This window comes from Lepisosteus platostomus, chromosome 4, assembly GCF_059453375.1.
Source record: "Lepisosteus platostomus isolate fLepPlt1 chromosome 4, fLepPlt1.hap1, whole genome shotgun sequence".
Taxonomy (NCBI): domain Eukaryota; kingdom Metazoa; phylum Chordata; class Actinopteri; order Semionotiformes; family Lepisosteidae; genus Lepisosteus; species Lepisosteus platostomus.
The window spans coordinates 14,937,744-14,965,035 of record NC_142614.1 but is presented as its reverse complement, the minus strand read 5'-3'; the positions used below and the strand labels follow the sequence as shown (position 1 = coordinate 14,965,035).

General features: G+C 41.9%; 1 protein-coding gene across 7 annotated transcripts in view; it reads left to right on the top strand.

The window, feature by feature from the left end:
* ccser1 (coiled-coil serine-rich protein 1) overlaps window positions 1-27,292 on the top strand; it is a 265,676-nt gene that overhangs the window by 8,418 nt on the left and 229,966 nt on the right. For 6 of the 7 annotated variants that reach the window (XM_088628645.1, XM_088628648.1, XM_088628650.1 and 3 more), the window contains exons 1-3: window positions 17,947-18,095; window positions 20,381-21,576; window positions 22,916-23,103. In XM_088628645.1, coding sequence (XP_088484771.1) covers window positions 17,962-18,095; window positions 20,381-21,576; window positions 22,916-23,103 — 1,518 coding nt within the window. In that variant the 5' untranslated portion in view covers window positions 17,947-17,961. Of the gene's footprint in view, window positions 1-17,946; window positions 18,096-20,380; window positions 21,577-22,915; window positions 23,104-27,292 lie in introns of those variants that run through there. The other variant, XM_088628646.1, reaches the window with a different exon arrangement.

Here is a 27,292-nt window from a genome sequence, read left to right as displayed (position 1 = left end):
TTATAGTGCAAGCAGTACCAAGACACTAAAACTTTATTCAAAGCAGTTTTCTGCCATTGTTTGAGCATTTTTTGGCTTTGCTGCAGCTTCACAGTTTATCTTCTGCCAGTCTCCAGAGTTGGAGAAGTGCATCTCTCACCTGCCACATGAGCAAGGAGAGGGGTGAGTGACACATGAGCTACAGTCTCCTGGCCTGCCATCCTAGTAAACTGTGTTAAGCACTCTTAGATTAAATTTTTTAGTGAAGGGACACAAAACGTTTGTTTGCAACGTCTTTCTGCTAAGAAGAAAGGATTAGCATTTTCTTTGCATCATTACATTTTAATATTAAAGATTTCAGAATAAAAAATGTAATAAGATGTTGGTGCACCTAAATAAGAGGTCCTATTAGCAAGATAATTGTCTTACCTTGAAACAGGTAATTATCTATTTCTGACAGCTATGCTTAATTGTACAGTTTTACGCACAAATAAAGTGAAATCCCTGTCTTTGGGCTTTCCTCTTTGTGCTGTAGCTGCCACTCCAGTTTTGTCCAGGCCTTGTGGCAGCTCTTTTTTGAGAAAACAAGCACTGTGTGTTTTTTTGGCAATAAATGGACACATTCTTCTTCCATTAGGTTCTTTTGACTGTGTTGGCGTGTGTATTGATGAATCCTCTTCATGTGTTTGGAGACACAGAAACAGAGACACACATGAGAAAGTTGATCATTAACAACATCAACATCTATGCATTAATATTACAGCATAATCAGGCAAATTTTACTAATGAAGAACTCCAAGTGAGAATTACTTGGCATTGAAGTTGTTGTCAGTGAGAAATTAGAATAGCACAGATTTAAAATTCCCCTTTTTACTTCCTCATTTGGTGTTCTGGTTCTGTTTTAGCTCAAGAAATAGCATACAGGACAATTTTCAAAGCTTTTTTAGTTCACTACAAAACATTGACTAAATGTGCACATTTTCCTAACTTTGCTTAAATGATAAAACAACTATTTGCTTTGTTTTCCTTTTCTGCCTCCTACATTTTTTGCTTGGTTTGCACATGACATTTTGACCGTTTCTCTGAAGAAATCAGAAACAAATTGTGCTATAGATAAAAAAGCTCTGGAAATTCTTTTCACTTTGTTAGCTTTTTTAAAATCTTGGGCTTGCAGGTCTCCTTGGTCTCTATATTTTGCTCTTGATTTATTCATACCTGTTTTAAACACACTGTTTTGCTTAACTTTGAGCGTGTCCTGTCTATCTAAAATTCTGTTTATGAAATGTTATCAACCTTTCCTAGTTGTTCCATGAGTATTTTACCTGTTTTACCAATCTGTTCTTATTCACTTTGATCTCATTCCTTCATAGCCTTCTTCCCTGAAATTCCAATCATAAACCATCATTTCTGTCTGGAAGTTGTGAAATACACTTTAAATAATACCCTCAGTCACAGAGGTACAAAGACCGTCTGTCCTGCTCTCTGTGGCTTTGAGGTTTAAAAGCATTTGCTCAGATCTATTCCCTCCTCTTGCGACTACCTTAAAAGATTAACTAAGAGCAGGCTTTGGTACATTGACCTTTTTTAATCATTCAGCCAGTCTAGCCTGTTTGGTAGTTAGTAGCTAATTCATTGTAGGATCTCATCCAGGCTTTTATTGAGATGCTCCCACAACCATTTGGATGAAGAAGTGCCTGCTGTTCTTGGTTTTAAAAGCACTTTCACATAGTTTACACTTGTGTTCTCTGGTGTTTCACTGTGGACTCTGAAGAAGTCCACTGGGTTGACTTTGTCAGTGTCTTTGGGGATTGTGAATACTTGGGATTACTTTTATCTGGCTATTTGACTGTATAGCATAGCTTTAAAACATGTATATGATGGGTCAACATAAACACTCAAGTCTTCAAGTCTACACCCAAGTAGCCTCTTTAAGCTCAGTGTTTCCATGTTTGTGGCTGTAGTTAAGGTTTTTACTGCCTGTATTTAAATCTCTGCATATGCTACATTAAAAATTAAAGTCCTACATGATAATGCTATTATGATGTGTTTTGTGCTGTAGGCATTCCTGATGTTTATTGAAAAGACATTATTGTGTCTGGGTTTGGAGAGCTGTCAGGCCCTTAGAGTAATTGGTCTTGAGCTTGACCTTTACAGCTATGTTCATTCCAGTTTAACTTCTTAAACAACCCCCTTTTCATTTTGACTCTTTCCTGAGCATTCAGGACTGGGCAACATCTGACAGATGACAAGTACTGTAATATGGACAAGTGCAGGGTGTTGCAAGCAGGTAAAAAAACCCATAAACTATAGATAACATTTTGCCTGGAGCAGCTGCTTATTAGCAAGACTAAAGAGCTTATGTTGACACATCATACGAAATGTGGAGAGGCAATAAAAAAGGCAAACAACATTTGGTTTTTGTACATAATTGTAGATGTAGAATTTACATCAAGGGATGTAAAACCTGTTTAATATTCCAGTTAGACCTCATTTAGAATATTGTGTTCAATTCTGGTCATTGTTCTTCTGAAATCAATATTTAATCAAGAATTGGATATGAGTTGAAACTATTTGGAGGTGTTTTTCAAAAATGTACTGGACAAATTTCTGTACACAAAGGAATTCTGGAACAATCCACTCAGCTATTATTGTCAAAGCTGATAACATTGTTACTATCAAGAAATGGCTGGATAAAATCCTTTTATCATTTAGCTACTAACTAAAATCCAAGTGCCAGATCGGCCAAATTACCTCCTCTCATTTATAAACATCCTACTGTTATGAGGTTTTTTTTGGTTCTTTTTATGCGTAGCTCTGGGATATGATTTAGGCATTTACGCCTTTGGAACTTGATTTGTTGTTTCTCCTCTGAACAAACTTGACTGTTTCTGCTCCCCTTGCGTCTTCTCCTCCATGTGCATTTACCTGCTTCTGCCCTATGCGTAAGCTCTCTCCAAGCCTCTGTGCAGGAGGCCTCCGTGGCAGAAGGCATCCCGTAGACTGTTGAAGTGGAAGATTTATTTGTCGCTCCACGCTTTCAGCCACAGAGCTGTAGGCAGTGATGAGCGACTGGGAGTGTGGTCCATTGCTGGGTTTGAGCAGTTACTCACTGAGAACACCACGGTTTCTGCCATGGGCCTGAGCTAGCACCCAGGATCTCTGGGTATCTTCTGCAGGGAATGAGCTTGTGCAGTTTCACTCCTGCGCCGATATCCACCACCTCCGGCCTGGAAGCCGCTGTGCTATTGGAGTTTCTGAATACAAGCACTCTGCTGTTCTGGCTTGGCTTGTCAGCATTTTCCGAGCTTGGCTTATTTTATATCCCCTTCAGAAACTCCTTATTTTGATCAGTTAAGATTTCGCTGCTCCACTCACACAATCAGTGTTGTCTCATGTTTTGGAATGTAGCATGTGACCAGCCTCTGGAAAGCTGGGAAATTGCTTTTCATCGGGGGCCAGTGTATCTTCCATTGTTTGCAAAACCTTGTGAGACTTTATCTAAGCACGCTGGACAAATGGAATAAACCCGAGTTCTTTTCATTTCCTGAGCGGCATTGTGATATATTATTGTGTAGCCCAGGGCAGAACACCGACGTGGTGATCATCTCAATGGTCATGAGGATTAGGGTAGGCGGAGAGAGCTGCAGTAGCCGGGCGGATTATCCGTTTCATTCAGTGATAAAAATGCACAGATTAGTGCATTAATTTTCCATTCAGTTTATTATTTTGTCATTATTTTAATTTTGGTGAGCACATGACTCTGTAGACCTATATTAAACTATTCTATAAACTATTTCATAGGATTATTAAACTATTCATCACAGTTAGGTAAAAAAAAACAACAATGTTGCAGCAGTTTAAGTAAACTAACAGGACATTTCTCTTCTAGTGATTTTTTCATTGAATCTAAATTACTATTTTTCAGTGTCTAAAACAGATATTTTCCACAATTTTAACTTGTATAATTAGCTCAGTACATGTCCAGTCAAGTGCAGTAGAATCAGTATTTTCAGAATTTGGAAATTAAATGGTAAAATATGCTATAGATATTTATTGTACTTCCTTTTAATACAAATATGGATCAATGTGTACTAATGTTTCCATTTAATTATAATTCAAAATATTAGCTACCACAAAATTGCAAGCAAATAATTCTGCCAAAGGAGTATCGGCAGCAGGATGCAGGCAAGATGGCTTTGACATCCAGTCCCTCAATTTGATGGCTTCTGTCCATAGACGTTGTGCTACTTCTGTGGATGTGGTTGAGTACTGTTGTCATGGTGAAGAGAGAAACTATATCCACGTGACCACTAAAGAGGACCGCATTCAGAAATCTGCTACTGTGCAAATTTGACTAAATTTTCTTTCGGAATGTCAAATTTCCTGGTGAGGGTCACAGAAAGACAGGATATACCCTGGGCAAGACACCAGTCCATCATGGGACCCAAGGCATCACCACAGCCTGGAAAGGATAGCAGTGCATTACAGGGTACAAGGCAGAACTACACCCTGGACAGGACAACAGTCTATCACAGCACACAAGACAAGACCACACCCTGGACAGGACACCAGTCTATCACAGCACAAAGAGACAAGACGACACTCTGGACAGGATACCAGTCTATCACAGCACACAAGACAAGAGCACACCCTGGACAGGACACCAGTCAAATGAAGGACGTAAGACTGGACACCCTGGACAGGGCAGCAGTACATAGCAGGAACAAACATTCACACATACACAAGCACTCAGGGACACATTAGAGACAACAGTTAACTGAGCAACTTCTCCCAAGAGCTTGGAAACATCAGCGCTGTCACCTGACTGTCCTATCCATTTTGCTCTGACACAGAAAGATTTGGCAAATTAACCTGTCAGTATCGTTTCAGTAGCTTGTACTTCTTGGTACTTGGCTGAATTAAGATTTCCTTCAATCACACAAAGGTTTTTAGACCACAAGGAGCATTCTTTATGTTCACAGCCTGATGTTGTAAAGTTCTTAAGAAGCATCTCATGTATCTTTCCAGCTCTTGGAAGCAAATGTATCAGGGGAGCAAATGGCCTCTAAATCATCTGGTAATGAGACTGAACAGATGGGCTACCTTTTATTCAGGGGACCTGAATAACTAAATAATAATTGAGACAGACTTTTTCCTTGGAGGTTCATAACACTCTGCAATAATTTAGTTGTACAAATTTCATATTTCATTTTAGGCATGTAGCTCTAATATTGTTTGCCATTTTCAGTAAATGTTGCACAAGCCACAGAGTGTGTTTATCAGCACTGTTTTTTATATTAGTGGTTTGATGTCGCTTCGGAATGGGAACAATAGTGTATAAATCGTCATTGTTGTCAGTTTTAGAAAGATTTAAAACATTATTGCTTCATATGTCTTTTTCTTTTAATTTGATAATGTGACCTCTTGTTCACTGCTTATTCAATATTTGGTATATTTTATGTAGGAAAGCAAAATCCATTTTTGGCTCTTACTGTACACAAATTATTCTTTTGTATTCCTATTGTTGTCATTTTGGATCATTATCAATTAAAATATGTTGAGTATGCAACCTTTAGAACTGCTAATCTCATGAGTGCTTCCTATTTTGCTTAATTCTGTTCTTGTTTTTGATGGTGCCCAGTACATACTGTTGTCTCGGATATTTGCTTGTCTTTTGGGAGATGTGTCCTTGGCTCAGTGGCCTCTGGAGGTCTGAAGCTACGTAGTGAGCTGTATGTCAGTAGTTAAGCCTGCTTAGTACTTAATCATGAGCGTTGGCAGTGACAAGCTGTTTTTACTTTTCATGGCAAGTCATACCTTACATCATACTTACTGTACAAATGTTAACAGTAGACTGAAGCTGCATGAATGCAGTACCTTGTTGATAAGACATACAGTAAGAACATAAGCTATAAAGAGTGTTGGGAAAGTTCAAATTGACAAGACCTTAGTGCTAACATTAAAAGGACATCAGTGACAGTGCTCTATGTAAAGTCTGTATAGTTACAAAGTAAAGAAGTATATAAGATAAGATAAGGTCACTTTATTGCCCATATACAATTTCTTGCATTTATACGGCACCCCTGGTGCAGTTGGGGTTAAGGGCCTTGCCCAGGGACCCAACAGAGTAGGATTCCTCTGCGAGCCACAGGATTCGAACCGGCAACCTTCCAGCCACAGGCACAGATCCTTAGTCACAGAGCCACCACACCGCCCCGTATCACCTCTTAAAAGCTATTTCCCCAACTTCTTTTCATCTTCTGTGGATGTTATGTTAAAATTATATAATGCCCTAGTAAGACATTTTAGAATAGCATGTACAGTTCTGGTCACCACAAGAGAAGATCAGCTAGATAACTCCCTGGACTTAAAGGATCACCACCTCTGACAGGCTAAAAGAATGGAGTCTTTTTAATCTTGAACAGAGAAGTGGGCATCTGATGCAAGTATTCAAAATCCTCAAAGGCAATAAGAAAGGCAGCTCAGGAGACATCTACACAATGAACAGTGAAACAAGACCCAGAGGACACAAGTGGAAACTCCAGGGAAGTGCCTTTACAAATGAGAGCAGGAGGCACTTCTTTAAAACAAAGGGTTGTGGGAGTCTGGAATGAGCTACTCACCTATGTTGTCAAAGCCAGTACTTTCACCTCTTTTAGAAAAGGACTGAATGAGGTCCAGAAATGAATTAGTTACAAGCAACCATATAAGCTAGATGGCTTCCAAACCTTCTCATATTCTTTCATTCTTTCAGAACTGGGGTCCATTGAGGGCAGTTACTTTAGAGCCACAAAATCAATATTTTGCATAATAAAATGCTTCCTGGGGGAGGATAGTGACCTAGGTTCCTGCCTACTGTTTGATATTTCTTGCACTTTAAATCGCAGTTGCTATGATAATTGGCATCCTGACCAATATACCAGTACTGTAGGACTTCTTTAGCTGTTTTGTTTTTTCTGCTCTTTAGCCACTTAAATAAAAAGAAGCTGTGAGCTTTTTTCTTATCTAAAAGTGTGAACTGATAAATGGCCAGAATGAATGCATAGAAAGCACTAGTCAGAGTTACGATGTGATAGAGTTATTGACGGTGCTAAAGTCTCCCTGGAAAACAGCACAAAGCTCAAAGCTGACTTGGAGCTGCGCAGGCTAATAAATTGTCATTACCAGCCAGTGCTCGGTGCCTGTGTTATATTCCTCCACAGCAGCACTGAAGTATTTTTCAGTTCTCTGCTCATATTACTGATGGGCTGAGCTCACTCTAGATGTTTTATTACAGTACATGGTTATGGAGGGCTGTAATTTTGTGTGCCGTGAAGCAGGGAACGCCGGCAGTTCATGCCTTAACACACTGAACAACCACAGTGGTTGGTTTAATGCAGACAGGAACAATAATAATAATAATAATTGCTTACACTTATATAGCGCTTTTTCTGGACACTCAACTCAAAGCGCTTTACAGGTAATGGGGACTCCCCTCCACCACCACCAATGTGAAGCATCCACCTGGATGATGCGACTGCAGCCATAGTGCGCCAGAATGCTCACCACACATCAGCTGTCAGTGGGGAGGAGAGCAGAGTAATGAAGCCAATTCATAGATAGGGGTTATTAGGAGGCCATGGATAGTAAGGGCCAATGTGAAATTTGGCCAGGACGCCGGGGTTACACCCCTACTCTTTTCGAGAAACGCCCTGGGATTTTTAATGACCACAGAGAGTCAGGACCTCGGTTTTACATCTCATCCGAAGGACGGCGCCTGTTTACAGTATAGTGTCCCTGTCACTATACTGGGGCATTAGGACCCACATGGACCATAGGGTGAGCGCCCCCTGCTGGCCCCACTAACACCTCATAAGGAACGGCCCTATTTCTAAAATATCAGCTGTAAAAACCGTGCAGAAAGCTTGCATGCAGTTTAGCTGTTCCACATTCTGAAGCTGATGTCCCCCAAACACACATTTCCATTTGTACTGTATGCTGAGCATGGCTGTGACAATGTGGCTGTGGCAGCCCTGGGCTCTAAACCATGCAAATCTACTAACACTCTAAATGTGAGCTGGGACAGGTTCTGTCAGTGACGGAACTGCCAAAAACTGATTGGTTCCTCGATTGGTTGGGTAACTCACAAGTACACCCCTTTCTAAGAAACAAATGCTTAAAAAAGCATATTAACAACAGTGTTCTCCTCTCTTTTACAATATTCACTATTACTGTTGTTCTGCTTTGCAGCCTGTCTAAGGTGTTATGTGTGAACATGCTGCACTGTTTGTCCTGCTGAATGAAATGTCACGTGGTTCCACAAGCCTTGCTCTGCCCTGTTGCATCCTGTTTGTGAGTGTGTCAGGTTTGTCCTCCTGCCTTACAGAGCTATGCTAGGGAGTGTCTTGAAACCTAACGGCTGAGGCACTGCAGTCTGGTATCATTAGATCAAATCCATTATTGTCCCATTAAGGATACCATTATAGGATGATTTACAATCAACACCATCGTTTTCTAACTGCTTCCTCCAATTCATTGTCATGGGGGAGCCGGAAATATGATATACTATTTGTGTTTAATAAATAAACATAGAAAAAGAAACAGAAATATACAACGTCTTTATGTGTATAGCCAAAAAATGATGACTCAAATGTAGCCTGTAGCAAGAAAAGAGTTGTCTTGCTAGAGAAAAGTGTTTCTCTCAGTGTGTCTTGAGCCATTGAGAAACCATTAGTCTTTGGATTACAACAGTTGTGTCTGGGTCTGCCACACTAATAGCAGGCTGAGGACACAGCAATGAACCACAGCTTCTGGACCCCTTCAGAATGACTGTGAAGGACAGGATAGGCATATTATTGAATTACAGGCATATTACAGCAGCATATGGTGGAGGACAGCACTATACACCTTAGACCTCTGCTACTTGCTCTTTGTACAGTAAAGAGTTCACAACAGTAGGGTAACAAAGTAATGAGGAAAAAGGCTGTGTTAGATCTGTGTAAGCTACTGGATGTAATAGCCCTGGGGCCCTGCGATGGACCTGCAGCCCGTGCAGGAGGGGAGCTGTCCGATCTCCTTTCCACCTTGCTCCCTGTGACTCCTGCCAGGATGGAGTGGCTCTCGGATAATGGATGGATGGGTGCCAGTAGCACACCTGGCCCATGAGCTTTTGAGCGAAAGCCGAACTCCACGTCACCTTGCAAGCTGAGAAGAAGAACAGAAACCAAACCCGACACCACTCATCTGCTTCTGCAATAACTAAGCGTATTTATTAAAGACCGTGCTCAGTATTGGGCAGATTGAGGCCACAGCAGAGCTGCATGAAGTGCTGTTTGCTGGTGGTAATGCATTGACATTAATGTTATCACTAGAGTACTAGAGCAGGATTTGGTGCTTGATAAGATTATGGGGTCTGCAGCCCCTCATGTCTGAAGGAAACTTGTCCCATGGCTGGGTCGTGTTCCTGTCCCCACACAATAGTACTGGCCCAGTACTCACCAGCCTTCGCAAAGTACAGTAACTGAATTCCAGCAGTGCCAGAGTGCAGCAATACTTATTGTTAGAAATATTTTTACCCTGTAGTACCCATAGCTGTTGACTATAATATGTTTTTAGTTGTTCTTTAAAAGAATACAAGAAAAAAACTTGTTTTAAGTACAGAGGCAAGCACAGAGGAAGCACCTTTTCAGTGTTAATATACCGATCTGAAACTGACACAGAGTGCTCTGAATGACAATAGTAAAATAAGATTTGTGGGTGCAGTTAGGGAAGTCCTGAATTTAACATCCAGATTTGCAAAGAGCAAACTACACACTGTACAGTATGTTGCCAGCTGTTGGTATGCTGTGTCTGAGTGTAAAATAGGTGACTTTATATTTTCCGGACTATTTGTTTCATAGAGCATTTGCTTTGGCGCAAACTTTTGTCTGCACAGCAGTTGCTCAGGGAGGGAGTGGGAGGGGGCAGTTCCTCATAAACAACATTTCACTATCATTCTAGCAGTACATAAGAGGGGATGTTGTTCCAAGATATTTATCTACTGTTTTCCAGTGTGTGCCTTATGTATGCAATAAATCAGTGGTTTTAAAAGGCAGCACCAGCAACGCGTGTGCCTGAAAGGAGGAGCAATTGCTGGGGTTTGTTCTTTGCTGTGCTTGCTGCTCGACCCACAGTGACGTCTGTGTCCATCTGCTGCTGGACACCTCTTTGTGTGCTGGAAGCCTGATGCCAAGGAAGCAGCTAACAAAGCCTTTGGCATCAACCTCTTTCCAGACAAGAGCACTCTGGCCCAGACCAGACTGCAGGTTCAGAACACACTCTGCTGCCCGGTTTCGGCTTCAGTCAAAGTTGTACAGTGTGTCAGGTCTACATGAAACCTTAGAAGATTTTCTGGCAATAGTTGGTGTTCGTCTAGTGTTACAGTAAGTGTTTTTTTTTCCCAGATGGGTTACCAAGAGAGGCACTACCATTAAGCATTATAATTAATCTTTATAAGATTTATAAATCCAATCCAAAATAAGTAAAACCAAAAAAAGTAGTGGAGTTTATTTTAATATTGTAAAATATGGATCACTTGGTATAGTGGGAATAAAGGAGAGATCCTTAATCTTAATATTATTTAATCTTGATATCAATTATTTATTTAATCTTAATACTGTGCAAAGGAAATAGTTGTGACTTGTATGGAATGGTTTAAATGCATTGGAACGTTCTGCAGGTCTTTTGTGAATCATGGCTTATAGACACATCATAGCCAGCTTCCTTTGACTCTGATTTCAAGATATTTTAAGGGGCGTATGTGAAATAATATTAAAAATAACGTAGTTTGCTACCATATTCTGAATTATCAGGTGGAAGTGAGTAAAGCACATGGCTGCTGTCATAATTCACCAGGAAGAAGTGAACAATGTTATTTCGCTGAATGGACTGTGTGCAGGAAGTCCAGGACCGGCAGGATCTCTGTACGAGCCGCTGGAATCTGTGTAATCTGGAAGCCCTTCTCATCTTCAGTTTCCTTTCAGCTCGCTTGGTAATTGTTACACATCCTGTTCCACATGGAAAAATGCAAAAACAAAACCCTCCTTTATGCCAAGAAAGGGTTAAAAAATAGTGGCGGATATATTTGTCTTCAATAGGTTTGCATGCTGCCAATACCAGCTTACCAAAAGCAGACTGTGTGCATCTCTAGAAATATCTTGTAAAAAGCTCTGGTTTCACCTTAATGTTGTAACCATTAATCTTTTAATATAATCATCAGCCCTTTGTGCTATTCAGCTGAGGAATAACCTTCATAGTGCATCTCATACCTGGGAAAGATCGGTGGAAATTGCATCAGTGCCTTTTCCCTGAAGTTTCAGTAGCTGCAATGTTGAAATTTTGTACATACAGCAGGGAATAATAATGTAGCCCACCTACTGGCCTGTAGTTTGCCATAGATAATAGGTGACAAGACTTCTGTAGGTGCTACTTAACCAGGTAAACCTGGTTTAATCACGCCATTGACAAGAAGAAGCTTATCTGTAAGGAGTTGAGAGTGGAAAGTTGCAGCAATGTTGGAGAATCGTATTCGTGGCCATTTTTTAGTCTGATTTTAAGTGAACCTATTAAGTGTGTTTCAGCTATTTGGTTTAATATGGTCTAATATGTTCTTCCGTAACAGTTTATGAAATTGAGTAGAATCACATTTATCAAGCAGCTTACCTTCATAGAGGCCACATGCGATGCTACACTGACACTCAAGGTCAGTTATGACTATCGGTCTTTACAACGTGTAGGTGCATTTTTCATAGGTGCAATAATAATTGTCACCATAGAGGTCTTTGGGGTTGGATTAGAATTAGAGTTTGGGTTAGGGGTCATTATAAATACTTCAGTACCTGTCACTTCATTTTAAAAAAAATGGAGATGAAAAAAGGACTAGGTTATTACTATAGCATGGTATGGAGTCTCCATGAAGGTGTCATGGTAGCTGTGTAAGATCCATTTCAATTAATTGCTAATAAAAGTGGTTTTATTCTTGACATACAACAGTATACCCTGCGACCTTCTTCTGGACTTGAGCCAGTATTTGAACTTGCTTTCTTCTTCTTCATCACTGTTTCTTAATATCTTTAAGAGTATTAATTTTCTTGATACTTTGTGTGCTAAAATGGTCTTATAGCCTGTCTGCTGTCCTTGTTAGTGTGAAACCCAGACGAATGCAGTCTTCCAGGGAAAGCAATTCTGGTCTCATCGTGTTCCTGTCTCACATGCTTTTCAGAAATTTCAAGGCTTGGACTCTTAGGTAAAGCAGGAATTCAAAAGACTAGTATGTGTAGAATGATAGTTTTTTATTTTCAACACTCTGATTGAATGTGCGTTGAAAACATGCTTGGAGCAAAGAAAACATTCTTTTGTATTTTGTAAAAAATGTTATGCTTGATTTAGTGAACTGATGCCCATAGGGTATTTCATATAATACGCTGCAGTTCAGTGGGATAGTGTAGATGAGGATGCCGCTCACTATAATAGGAACTTAAACTGAGAAGCATGATGTAGGTAAGACCATGTGAAAAGCATAAACAGTATAATAGAATTCATGATGCATATGTAATGAGAGTTTGTTGCTGAATTCTCAATAAAAAAAATGAACTAGTCATTGTGTGATAAAGATCTGCGAAAGTTTTAAAAGCCTAGTGCAATCAAGATTTAAAAAGGAAATAGAATGTGTGGCGTTTCTGTTCGGTGACATTCATTTTTGTCTGAAGTGGATCATTTCCATATTTAGGTAGAACTGGTTCCACAGGAAAATCTCTTTGTTCTTCACCTAGCCAGCGCCTTGGACTGGTTCGTGGAAGTAGGTCAGAATTGAGCTCCTATGAGGCTGTCTGGGCATGCCTGAATGAGCACCGTCTGTCAAAATGCTATGAACAGCAGTGGGATGATTAAGCCTGTCTGGGGTGGAGAGGGGGGTAGTGGCTAGATCTTACGATGTCTTTGTGTCTTTGTTAGTGAGGGGTTTAGTATCAATTCCCTACAGCTGATCGTGGCTTCAGGGATTGTGTAAAAGTCCATTCATCACACACCTGGACTTGAAATTTTAACTAAGCTGACTAATTTTTCAAGACTGTATTTTAGTTAATGAAGGTGTTTTTTTTTCTTTGATGTCTGTCACCTGATTGTACCTTTACAGGTTTTTGTTTGGCTTTGTGAAAGTCCCAAGCAGGTTTTTATTCGAGGCTAAAAAAGAAGAGCCTGCACATTCCTGCTGATGGTCTTTTAGTGTATTGTATGGTAAATGTGTTTGAAAGAAATCTATATGCCTCTCTGGGTTGGTCCAGGTCTGTTTCTGGGTTGTGAGTTACCCAGGGCTCCATAATTTATGAGTGTGATTATAATCATTTAATTAACTCCTTGAGTGTGTTCAGCACCTTTCATTGAAAAGGAACTTTGAATGCAAAAATATTTTTACAACACACCAGTAATGACTGTTGCTAAGTTCTCTGTAATAGCTGTGAAAATCATGTTGTAAACATGATTTTCATAAACAGCTATTGCTCACATCTAGTTTTGTGTTGAAGTGAAAAATGTGGGAGTTATTTTCCACTCTGGTCTAACGTTTGAGCCATGTATTCACCATGTTGCCAAGCTGTCTTCCACCTTAGGAGCATTGCTCTGTTCTTTTCTGTTAGTTCCCATTTCAGGGAAAAGAGTCTCTGCCATTGTTTAATTCCGGTTTGAGTACTGCAGGGCTCCAACTGTTGCTCTGCCAAAGAAAACCTTATAGGAACTCCACCATGTTCAAAACTCAGCAGGCAGAGTTCTGACAGGGGTTGAAGTGCACTATTAATCTTTGTATCAGCTTCCTGTTGAATTTCACATCAAAGTATTGTTCTTATCCTTTAACATCATCAGGGAATTACATCCCTAGTCACTCTCTGGTCCTCTGACACTGGTCTCTTGTCCTAAAGCATGCTGCTGCCCCCCTTACAGCCTGCTACTTCTGCTGTCCCTCCTACAGCCTGCTGCTGCTGTCCCTCCTACAGCCTGCTGCTGCTGTCCCTCCTACAGCCTGCTGCTGCTGCTGTCCCTCCTACAGCCTGCTGCTGCTGCTGCTGTCCCTCCTACAGCCTGCTGCTGCTGCTGTCCCTCCTACAGCCTGCTGCTGCTGCTGCTGTCCCTCCTACAGCCTGCTGCTGCTGCTGCTGTCCCTCCTACAGCCTGCTGCTGCTGCTGCTGTCCCTCCTACAGCCTGCTGCTGCTGCTGTCCCTCCTACAGCCTGCTGCTGCTGCTGCTGTCCCTCCTACAGCCTGCTGCTGCTGCTGTCCCTCCTACAGCCTGCTGCTACTTCTGCTGTCCCTCCTACAGCCTGCTGCTGCTGTCCCTCCTACAGCCTGCTGCTGCTGTCCCTCCTACAGCCTGCTGCTGCTGCTGCTGTCTCTCCTACAGCCTGCTGCTGCTGCTGCTGTCCCTCCTACAGCCTGCTGCTGCTGTCCCTCCTACAGCCTGCTGCTGCTGCTGTCCCTCCTACAGCCTGCTGCTGCTGTCCCTCCTACAGCCTGCTGCTGCTGTCCCTCCTACAGCCTGCTGCTGCTGTCCCTCCTACAGCCTGCTGCTGCTGTCCCTCCTACAGCCTGCTGCTGCTGCTGCTGTCCCTCCTACAGCCTGCTGCTGCTGCTGCTGTCCCTCCTACAGCCTGCTGCTGCTGCTGCTGTCCCTCCTACAGCCTGCTGCTGCTGCTGCTGTCCCTCCTACAGCCTGCTGCTGCTGCTGTCCCTCCTACAGCCTGCTGCTGCTGCTGCTGTCCCTCCTACAGCCTGCTGCTTCTGCTGCTGTCCCTCCTACAGCCTGCTGCTGCTGCTGCTGTCCCTCCTACAGCCTTCTGCTGCTGCTGCTGTCCCTCCTACAGCCTGCTGCTGCTGCTGCTGTCCCTCCTACAGCCTGCTGCTGCTGCTGCTGTCCCTCCTACAGCCTGCTGCTGCTGCTGCTGTCCCTCCTACAGCCTGCCGCTGTTAGTGTCCCTGCAAGCAGCCCATCTCCATCTGCTCATGTGTGCACTGAGAGGCTCAGCTTTTGGTCAGAAAGACAGGCTGAGCAATTCAGGAGTCCAGCTGAGAACGTACCGTGTGAGTGGAGACCTATAGGGAAAACCTGATTGAGAGCAAAGAACTCACTTTGTCAAGGCAGCCAGAAGGGGAGAGTTTTGTATTGATTTTATTTCAAGACAGAGACAGGTGAGCCACTTGGGAATTGTGACTACAAAGTGGTATCTATTGAAGTCTGCTTTTAAACTCTATAGGCAGCTTCTATTGTTAGGGCCTTCACAGAGGCAGACTGAAGAAATGAGAGAGATCTAAAGAGGAAAACTTTGGTAACAAATATGAGGCAGAGGATAACTGATAACATTTCAGAAATGTTTGTTTACAGCTGCAAAACAACTTCGGAACCTGCAGCAAATTAATCTGAGTCCGGAAAACTGACTCATAAACATCTTTACAGAGAAATTAAAAGAAGTCTCAGCTGAGTGAAGGCTTTTGTAATAAACGCAGAAACATCAAGAGGCAAAAGAAGCAAGACGAACAGCGGATGAATTACGATAATTGGATGACAAAGAGACAGAGTAATGAATATTGCCGTGGGGCAAAACTGTTTTTTCAACACAGCAAAAGGATAGTCCTGATAGAATTTAAACACTAATAAATGGCTATAGAGATTGATGGAGAAATGGCGAATATCTTGCACAGCTGTTTCCTCATCAAAAACTGAATAATCAGCTCCAGGCTAAAATATGCACCACTCAGTGTGGAATAATATGCAGGGTACAGGAGCTGAACCAACACAGGTATTTCAGAAATGATTTGAAAGGAATGACAGATATTATTCAGAGATCTTTCAACAGACACTTGAGACAGGGTTTTTCTTTGCAGGAAAATCACAATTGTAATATCCATCTATAAAGGGGGGTGAAATTGATCCAGGTTTTACTTCTGATGTGTGTTCAAGAAAGTTGTGAGAAACATTTCTAAGAGCTCAACTGCCGGTAAGAGGAGGAGATGTCTGCTGCTGGTTTGGAGAAGGTAGATCTTGCTTACCTAAAAGGCATTAGATTTCTAGACGCCTGTATAAAAGATTCATGCTGACAATTGGATGTACAGAAAGATGCCCGTATGGATTACGAGTTAACTAGTGTGCAGAAAACAGTATAAATTAAAAATACAAAATGTGTCAATATTATCACCAAGATGCTTCTGCGCTCTGAATTTGACCGGATATAATAATAATAATAATAATAATTATAATAACTGCTTACACTTATATAGCGCTTTTCTGGACACTCCACTCAAAGCGCTTTACAGGTAATGGGGACTCCCCTCCACCACCACCAATGTGCAGCATCCACCTGGATGATGCGACGGCAGCCATAGTGCGCCAGAACGCTCACCACACATCAGCTATCAGTGGGGAGGAGAGCAGAGTAATGTAGCCAATTCATAGAATAGGATATACATCTATGATCCAGACCCAGACTTACTAAATTTGTTTTGTCAAATATAAAGGTGTTCCTGCCAGTGCTGCTGTCACAAGACTCTTTGGTTCAGTTCTAGACTGGGGAACCATCAGTATGGAGTTTGCATGTTCTCCTGTGTCCACATGGTTGGTTGGTCTACATGGAGGGTTTTTGTCTGGGTGCACCGTTTCCTCGCACCTCTCAGAAGCAAGCTGGCTAGGTTAATTAGTCTCTGTAAATTGTCCATTGTGTGCCTGCGTGTTTTGTAATGGACCACAGTTCTGTCCAGGGTGTCATCCTATCTAGTGCCCTGTGCTTCTGGAGCTGTCCCCAGATTGCCCCCAGTCTCACCAGGAATATCGCCTTTCTGATAGTTTCGTCTCCCTGTTAGTGCTTGCATAAAATTAAAACATAACAGGTCTAAAAATACACATGTATTTCACTTCTGAGAATTTGAGTGCTGGCATTAAGGCATCACAGGACTGGAGCAACCAAGTATGTAAGGATTAAATTAAAAAGAAAAGTCAGCATTTACACTGCGTGCGTCCTAATTCTTTTTAAATTTGCTTTTCTTGTAAGAAAAAAAAAGTTTCTAACAATTCGAATTTCTACAGTTTCCTGGAAAGATATGGCCAGAGTCACAAAGGCATCCCCTACGCTGGCACGTTAAAAAGGAACAGCCTCTCTTTAGTCGAGCAGGGGAGAAGGGAGAGGATTTCTAAATCAATATATCATGATAATTGTTGACTTATTAGGTTCAGCAATGATCTAAAGATCCAAGGACAAATGAACAGCAGTGTAGTTTTGATGGAAGCATTTCTCTTTCATAGATTTGCATTTGACTTTTGCAAATCTGCTTGTAGTTTCCAGTACCTCATCTCCACCCTGGTCTGCCATTCATCTCTATAATTAATGAATAATAATTGCTTACACTTATATAGCGCTTTTCTGGACATTCCACTCAAAGCGCTTTACAGGTAATGGGGACTCCCCTCCACCACCACCACCTGGATGATGCGACGGCAGCCATAGTGCGCCAGAACGCTCACCACACATCAGCTATCAGTGGGGAGGAGAGCAGACTAATGTAGCCAATTCATAGAGGGGATTCCAATTAATCTCTACAGCAGACCACCCCTCTGCTTCTGTTGTTCGACATCATTTTAAAGATAGGAATTGAATTCTTTTTTTCTTAGCTGACGGAGCTTTTCCTTAAATGTGTCCTAGCACTTCCTCTGGATTTTTCTAAGATCTCAGGTGTACTGCTTGTTTGTTTCCAGGGTTAAGACCCCCAGTCACTTTCACAACCGACAGAACAGCAGCCTACTCCTCTCAATTGTAAGTGAGCCTGTTACACAAAGTACAAAGGTTGACTACACATGACTCTCTGCAATGCAGTAAACGGGATGTAGGTTCTAAATTGTGGATGCCTTATTGAAGGTAGGGCCTTTAGCCTTCAGGCTGTTGGTTTAAGGACAGGTATAATGACAGCTTGCAGATAACAGTACAGGCCATAATGTTCCAGCCAGTGCTGAGTTTAAATCGGTTTTCCTCCATGACTTCTCACGAAGAACGGGATCTGCCTTCAAAGGGACGTGCCCCTGCTCTTTCTGAATATTCTCGTCTTGGCTGTCAGCAGTCTCCTTGCAGGTATGCAATAAAGGTGATAAGGAGGGATTTCTGGATCATTGCTGTTTCCTGCTGCTTATCTGTGAACTTCAATCTGAAGCTCTTTCAACATGTTCAAGCCGAGTTCTAATTCCAGAAGAATTCCTTGTTTTGATTGAATGTTTTTTTTTCTTAAAAAAATGCTTCTGGTCTTTACTCAAGCCTTTTCAGATGTGGGAGCCAAATTACCAACAGTGGTTAGGGCTTTTCTAATGAGTACAGAGATCGACGTTGAAGATTAAAGTCAAAATTTGTCAAATTAATCATGACCTGCAGATAAAAATACAAGGTATGCCTTGACTGATTTTAATTGCTTTAGTATGAAGCTATTTTGTGGAAGATTACCTTTAAAATGGGAAGCTGAAAACATTCAGAACTGTTGTCAATCAGGGCTATAATTTTGGCTTTGGCTGTGGGGCTGTACAGTAGCTTACTGCCACCTGCTGGGAAAACATTGTGTTTTACAGCTTTAGAAACTGCTTTCCAGATAACACCAAGGGGATTACCCATGATGTGAGGTTACAGTACTGACCATATCAAGCTTTTGTACAGTTTTCAGTTTTAAAATATTTTATGTAACTCTCATCTCATTTTAAAATTATGTGCATGCAGGTACCCATCATACACAATCATACTTAAACTGTGATGATTACAGTAATATTTTAGACATTTTTAGAAAACAGATGAAGCAGAAATTATTGTTAATTGTGTGATGCTGTAATGTATCATACAGTCTGAAAACCCATTTCCTAAATTGTTGTACATGTTTTCCTAAAAAATGCACATTCATTTGAATTTTCCTTGAAATGCTCCCTGCCCCACGCTTCCGTATTGTTCTCTGGAACCAACACAGTAGAGACTTGTGTGATGTCCTGCTAACGCCCTGGTATTTCTCCAGTTCAGTCTGTCTCTCTTGTGTGTCTAAATGTCTACAGTTTGTCAGAAAGCAAAAGGCACTTGGCACACTATTGCATCAGTTCTTGCTTGTGTTACATATGGGTTTGAAAGTCATGGGTTTTGAGCTTTTAACAGAGCCTTCTCATTTCTCTTGCAGATATGTGGAGGCGGTATTAAATATGTGACTTAAATATGGAATTACAGCCCATGTGTATTTTATAGATCTGAGAATTGTTGGTATCATTGCCAGGCATCATTATTTTTGTCAGTGTAGCTTAGGTTTGACTACTGACATTTTGTTTTGTAGTTGATAGGTTGATATGTACAAAAATGCAACATGATTCCATTCTCTCCTGGAAGTATTTGTCTTCAAAAGTGATACTTAATTGTCCTCATTCCTAGCCCAAAGCCCACTTGCAGATGTAACTGCTAAGGTGATTTAGGAGACACATTAACACTTGGCGTGTTACAGTGCTCTTTTCTGTATGGTGTTGATATTGACCTTCCTAGCAGTGCAGGAAAAGTGATAATAATAATAATAAATAATAATGTTATGGAATACTAAAAGTTATTTTATTCTTAACTCCTTACAAAACCAGGTGTACTGGAGTGATAATTAGTGATCTGCTGTATTGGTCTGAAGCAGTGATTTCCAACTGTGGTCCTAGTCCCAGTTCAGCAGGACTTGTACATCACTGTTGAATGATCTGGAACAATCCTATTGTAATTAATTAAACATGTGATTTGCTAAATTTAGGACTGAAATCTAAGTGCTCTTTAGTCCTCGCAAACCAGAGCTCTCTTAATTGACCAGGTTACTTGCTGGATTCATCAATATCTTACAGGTGCTGCCAATCTTTAAAAACAGGCTATCTACTGTACAAGACTGACTGGTTGGAGACCCCTGTATTAAAGTATACTTTACACTAACATTCCTGTACCCAGTGGTGACCAAGGTACACATTAGTTAAACACATGGACCTGTAAGACAAACTGCATACTACTGTATTTGATAAAACAACACCCTAAAAAGGGTGACAGTGATGTTTAAATGCTGCAAGAAGGAAATTTTTTGTGTTTTTGACATTATCAGATTTGGTTGTATATTTGGTGAATTTGATTCCCATTAGAGAAGTTAGTCTTTTTGTTTAGTCTTATTTCAGAACTGAAATAAAAAAAATCCTTGTAGGTTGTGTTTAAGAATCTGCTTATTGGTTGGGTTCTCCGCACAAACGCAAAGAGCCGAGTAAGAGTGTCAAATCACAAAGGAGTCTGTCCTAATCATTAAGAAATCTCCTGATCCTGATCATGAGCATGATCTGCTGCAATCGGAAGGTATCGCAGCTCACCAACATGCCTGTGTGTTTCAGGTTGCCCGTGAGGCCTGCTCTGCTGCAATCGCAACTTTATGCTCTGATGGGAGATTCAGGTCCCCGGCGCTCCACCCTCGTCTCAAGGTTGCCCATCTTCCGACGGAGTGCGAGCAAGAGGCAGGGCTCGCTGCCTTCTTCTCCATCCTCTTCCGGCAATGCCAACGGCGTCCACACCTCCTCGCCGTCCAGCACCAACTCCAGCTCCAGCAGCACCGGCAAGCGCCGGAGCATCTTCCGGACGCCCTCCATCAGCTTCCACAGCAAGAAGAGTGGCGAGCCGAGGCTCGAGACCACCGAGCTCGGCTTTCCCAATGGCGGCCAGGCGCCCGAGCTGGCCTTCCCCAAGCCGGAGGAGAGCATCAGGCCCAAGAGCAGACATTCCTTTGGTTTCGTGGGAACCAGGAGCAAAAAGATCACCAGGTCCCAGACGGAGGATTTCGAGAAAGCGTCCACCAACCGCAACGTGTTCATAAACTGTATCAGCTCGGGGACCAACGAGGGGGACGACTCGGGGTTCCTGGATGACTACAGCAGCAGGCGCTCTTCGAAGCACAAGAAGCAGCTCCTGCCCAAGTCCTTCTCATCGCACTACCGGCTGTCAAAGCAGGGCCTGCCGGCCTACGTGTCTGACCCGCCGAGAGGGAATGCCCAGCCTCCCAAGGCTGAGACTCCTGGGTCTTGCCCCGGCGAGCTGGCAGGGAGCTCCCTGCAGTCCCCGATGCTTTCCGATGACCGCACGACAGCACTCACGCCCTCCGAATTCGTCCCCATCACCGAGGACTCGGTCTCGGAGGTGGAGGCGCTGCCCAGCGCGAGCCCCGCCGTGCCCCGTGAAGGCGACTTCAGCCACGTCCTCACGGCCTCGCAGGTCTTCTCCAACCCCGTCCTGCCCGAGGAGGAGCCTGTGCAGTGCGGGTCCGAGACCGCGGGTGCTGAGAGTGGAGCAGATGTTCCGAACAGTGAGCCTGCTGAGGAGCGCAGAGAGGAAGGAGCTGAAGGCACTCAAAATGGCCCAGTCGACGAGCTCGCACCGGTACGCGAGATTGCTGATGCAGATTGCACTGAGCCAGAGCAGATGCCTAGCGAACAGACTGAAACTAAACTGAGCAACACCGTCATAATCCAAGAACCATCCAAGGTCAGCTGTGTGAAGCCAGAGGTTAAATCGTGCCACCCAAGGAGAACACACACAGGTAACGCCGCCCTCAACATTTAACACTGGCAAATGTATCACTCGGTTTGGTTTTTAATTGACCCAGCTTTCTTATGGGCTGACTGTGTGTGAAGTCCATGAAAGTGACGCCAGCAGCCTTATCATCCTGCAGCTTTCAACTGGCAGCCCACTGATCCTAAGCAGGTGTGAGCCTGGTCAGTACCTGGATGGGAAACCCTCTGGGAAAGCTAAAGTTGCTGCTGGAAGAGGTGTTAGTGGGGCCAGTAGGGGGCTCTCACCCTGCGGTCTGTGTGGGTCCTAATGCCCCAGTATATTGACGGGGACACTATACCGTAAACAGGCGCCGTCCTTCGGATGAGGCGTAAAACCGAGGTCCTGACTCTCTGTGGTCATTAAAAATCCCAGGGTGTTTCTCGAAAAGAGTAGGGATCTTACCCTGGTGTCCTGGCCAAATTTCCAATTGGCCTTTATCAGTCACACCTCCTCACTGAGAGCTGGTGTGTGGGGAGCGTACTGATGCGCTATGGCTGCTGTCACATCATCCAGGTAGGGCTGCACATTGGTGGTGGAGGAGGGGAGTCCCCATTACTTGTAAAGTGCTTTGAGTGGAGTGTCCAGATATGCGCGTTATAAGTATAAGGAATTATTATTATTAAAATATTCAACATTGTCCATAAATTCTGCATTATTTTCCTTATTATTAGAAGGAAAGACAAATTATTAGTTCAGTTCAGTTTATATGTCATATGGACAAGTGAAATGGAATGCTTATTTGCATGTATGCTCCAGTACAAAGACATTAAGGAGTCACCAAAAACATAAACTCAGAACAGCAGCAATAACAACAAGTTAATTCTGTGGTTGTTTGGCCATGTTTGAAATGACACAGCTTTACCATATACAGTAAGAAGGCCAGTGGAAGCAGTTTGCAAAGCTTTCCTGATGAAAATATTTTTTTCCGCACTCAGAACACTGTCAAATTCAGTTTTACATGTCCCAGTAATTGTTTGTGCTCTGCCTGTGCATATGGCCTTAATTTATCTCTTAAGATTCAAAATTGATTCAACAATCTGGACCCACATTAATCAGCTGTCTGTCTGATTAAAACCCCAAGCAACATCTGAGATTTCTGTTCAACAGTTTGTAACTTGTCTTCAGATAACGCAAATGTTTTCAGTGGTCGACTTTGAAAACAGGAAGGTTTGGTGACTTTTGAGTTTAAGAAATATGCTATTAAATTAAAAAAAGACCCTCATCAATTCCTTAGTTGATTAATTGGTTCGTTAAGCCCCTAATCGGAACAGCCCTAATGTCAATCCCTTGTTCTGTGAACTGATCGAGCTGCTGCTCTGTTCCAGTTACAGTGGGGTGCAGCATCAGCCCGTACCACGAGATAAAGCGAATGGAGCGGCGCTTGCGATCAGCTTCTGAAGGCACTGCAGGAGGCACCCGGCTACACCTGAATTTGAAGGAGGCCCACTACGGAGAGATCAGTACTCTTCAGAAACAGAGGGCCAACTCTTCATCCTCGAAACTGGACAGCCTGGTGAGTGACTAATGGAAGGTCGTTTAGTGTTGTGCTGCTCAAGCATTGCTCAGGGGAAGGAGTACTTCTTGGTCTCAGTTGGATGAGAATCTCCTAGCATCTTGGAATTTGCATGCCTTCTAAATTACTCTGACCAAATCACAGTGCTTGGGAGACAGAACTGACAATTCTGCCTTTTTATTTGTCCATATAGTATAGACAGTATCTAAGGAGGCACAGGTAGGCGTCTGGACTCTGAACTGGAGGTTGTGGGTTCACATGCCTAGTGTGCTCCACCCTTGAGCAAAGGACTGCTCTCCACTAAAATACCACACTGTTTAAATGAGTATTTGCATACATTGGTTTAGACCCATTTTACACTGTCACTCAAATAAACCAATAATATTTCTAGCACACTTACTCACGCACTTGGAAATCACAAAATGTATGTTCCAACTGTCTTGCGATACATGGAAAGTCAACATTGCTCTTGAAGTAATGTTTTCTTTAAAAATAATTTAAAAGAGGGTGCTAACCTACAGATTTTGTAAGATCTTAATGTAAAGAAATTAAGAAAAAAAAAGCAGAAGCTGCTGTGACATGGGAGTGACTAGAGACTCCTGTTAATCCACGGACACAGCAGATTATAATACTGGTACTCAAAGAGCATTTTTACCTTTCACCACGAGATGGCAGTAGAGTAATTTGTAACCTATTTGACTGCAAAATTCCTCCTATGGTGGGTATTTCTGTTTACCTTCTGCTTAACAAAGCTCAATTAAAGGTTGATCTAAAGATAATAATAATCAGATTACCCAAAACTAGAACATTAAATCAAGCACACTCATCCTAGGTTTTTTTTAATTTCTCCAGTAAATTAAATTCTCTGAATAGGAGAATAATATAGGATTATCCATTCATATCCAATAACTGCGTAGTCCAATACATGGGTATGCTGAGCAGACAGTGGGCACGAGGCAGGGTGCTGCCTTGAGGGTTTGACAACCCATGCGCTCACTATGGGTCCCCACTTAGAGAAGCCCATGAAATGAGACCGCATGTCTTTGGGCTGTGGGTGGAAACTGGAAACCCAAAGAAAAGCCATGTGGTCACGGAAGAAGAGCATACAAACTCCATACAGAAGGCACCCTTGGCCAGATTTGAACCTAGGGCCCAAGAGCTATGGGCCATACAGACCCAATACAGGATAATTTAGATTTATTTGTTAAGAGAAATATCTACAAATCCTGTTTAATGAAAATTTTGCCATGAATTTAAAACTAATATTCTTTGAAGTTCTTTGTTTAATCTGTTGTTTTAAAACATGTCTGAGATATGTTATGTATGATTATGTTTGAAACGAGTTATTAAATGTACAGTACTTATCTCAACTGAGACGCTCAGATACTTATCTCACCTGAGATGAGCTCATTAAAATATGTACTCATTTGCTCAACTCATAGTTTTAAATGAGTACATGTTTTAATGTGTATCTCAGGTGAGATGCTGCTGTGTCTGCACACCAAATATATTAGATGGGCCGTGTGGTTACAAACGACTGAAGAATATTCTCAGCACTTTTCTCTCATGGCCCACACCTTCCTCTTGCTCTCTAGCCCTGTTTAGTACCAGTATCTAGAGAGCACATAAGCCCTTCACCTGAAAGAGGGCACGATTCATTGAAGAAGAAAAAAAGAGCAGGTTACACACGAGGAGAGCCTTGCATCTAGCCTATTGAGCAAGGACGCAGGTCATGAGAGCTGTGAAGACGTGGGAGCAGACGGTTGCTATGTGCACGATTGTGTTTCCAGGGATACTGTAGCCTTTTGACTTCTCTTAATTTTCCCTGCAAAGGTGCGTGGGATAAGTGGAAATATGGCTGCGCTCATAAGACTACTTTAATGACTCACTGGGATTGGTGTGTGCTGGGGTGAATGACTTCTTGTATCCGAGACCAGGAAATCATTGTGAACTAGTGAAATACCCACTTTTAAATTTTAATTTTTCTATTGTTTTTTCTTCACCTCACTTATAACATTATTCTAATATCTTTTGTAACATGAATATTTCATAGCATACTGATGCCATATAACAGTGTGTAATGTGACAGCTGAAAGAGAAATGATGTTACTCACCTGGGAAGAGCCATCCCACTGTATTCGGGACATCTGATAGCTGGGCCTGCGTCACGTGTTCTGTTAGGCTGGGATGAAGTAGCAGATTGCTGCTCATGTTTTTGACGCATGAACCTGCTATGTGAACTGGGGAGTGAGCTGTTAGGATAATGTATAACATCTCTTTCAAGGAGCTACTACAACCCACCAGTCTTAAAGAGCAAAGAGGAACTGCTTTCTGTGAACTTTCAAAATGTGTGTTCATTTCAAATTCAGGAAAATAAAATGTGTTTATATATTGCAGTATTGGCAATTAATCCACTTACTAAAATCCTACATCTGCTTCACTTGGATGTAAAGTGGTTATTGTTTGCTTCTTGACTTGATCTCTTTTGACAGTGCACCTCATTAAACCTCATGGGCACAAAACTTTTGACTGTGCTCTGATCTTTTTTTTAGTTTGAGCCATAATTAATTTGGATCTGGTCGAAGATTATTAGCTTCTCTGTGTCTAGAGTTGATGGCTGACTCATTTTGTCACAATCCTCCCTTCTAACATTTAAAATATTTTTTTTTTGAAGTCCCAGATTTAGAGCTTAAGAAGATATCGAATTTAATCATGATGTGACCTCTTGATCCTGGTACTGTAGTTCAGCTCTCCATGTTATTTTGAACTTTTAAGAAAAAAACGTTCTTCACTAAATGTGCTTAATAAATGAATTACGTCCTCCACATCCCTTAATTGTAACCTAATTTTCATTGAGTAGACACAGTTTATGTTGAATTAGGTCGTGTCTGTCATGGACAGTCTTCTGCAGCACAAGCATTAAGGTAGTCAATTGGTAGTCTTTGCAGTAGTCATTTGGGTAACAAAACCAATCTGACTACCCAACTGCTTACTAAATGAGTCAGGTAAGTAAATTGAAACAAATTGTGTTTCAGTAACTGTAAAGCACACGTTTTAGATTCTGGGCACATACTTTTTGCATATTTATATTCATGGCAGTGTGGGAGGACTTTCACAAAGTTAATTTGACTGTTTCACACTTTCAGTAATTTCCATTTTTTAGAAGCAGAATCCTGCCAGCTTTTATTAAAGTTGAAGCCAGTGCAGTGGAGGGTGTCTGTAGGTCTTCCTTAATCTATTTAAACCTTTGTCTTCTGGTGACTAACAGGAACTGTCAATCTACAAAGTGATCATGTTTCCTCATGTCAGTGGAAGATGCTTGTGATGTTTTCTGTTGCCAAAAGCTTCGTTTGGGTGTTACTGGGTGCTGTGGGATATTTGATTGGCACATCAATTACTTTGTAATTAGCAGCACATTGTGTTTCTTCATCAGCATCCTTGAGAGATGGACAGGCTCACAATGGTAGAGTCAGGCAGGTCACTTGCAGAGGTGAGTAATAGAAAGAGCAGAGGAAGTCTCTATGCAGGTTTGCTGGATATTTAACTTGGTAATCACAGAGTTATTAGGATTAAGGAAGCACTTAATTTCTATTTTTGGTCTGAATACAATCTCTGTCTTGAGGTGTTTTATAATATAATTTTCCTCAGAGAAGCTCAAATAAAGTTTAGTCAGTGAACAACACATACAGTTGTGAGAAAAAGTTTGTGAGCCCTTAGGAATTATATGGATTTCTGCATGAATGGCCCCTAAAAACGTGATCTGATCTTCATCTAAGTCATGTTAATAAATAAAGAGTCTTATTTGGTTATTTCAAATGGTTTAAACATTCAAGGGCATTGATGGAAAAAGTATGTGAACCCTTATATTTAGGAACTAGTGGAACCTCCTTTATTGGCAAAAACCTCAACCACTTTCTGTAGCGGCTGATCAGACCTGTGCAGTGGTTAGGAGGTATTTTGGCCCATTCCTCTATACAAAACTGTTTCAGTTAATGTATATTTTTGGGATGTCTTGCTTGAACAGCCTGCTCCATATCATGCCACAGCATTTAAATGGAATTGAGGTCAAGACTCTGACTTGGCCATTGTAAAATACGGAATTTCTTCTGTTTGAGCCACTCTGTTGTTGATTTACTCCTGTGTTTTGAATCATTGTCATGTTGCATGACCCAACTTCTTTTGAGTTTTA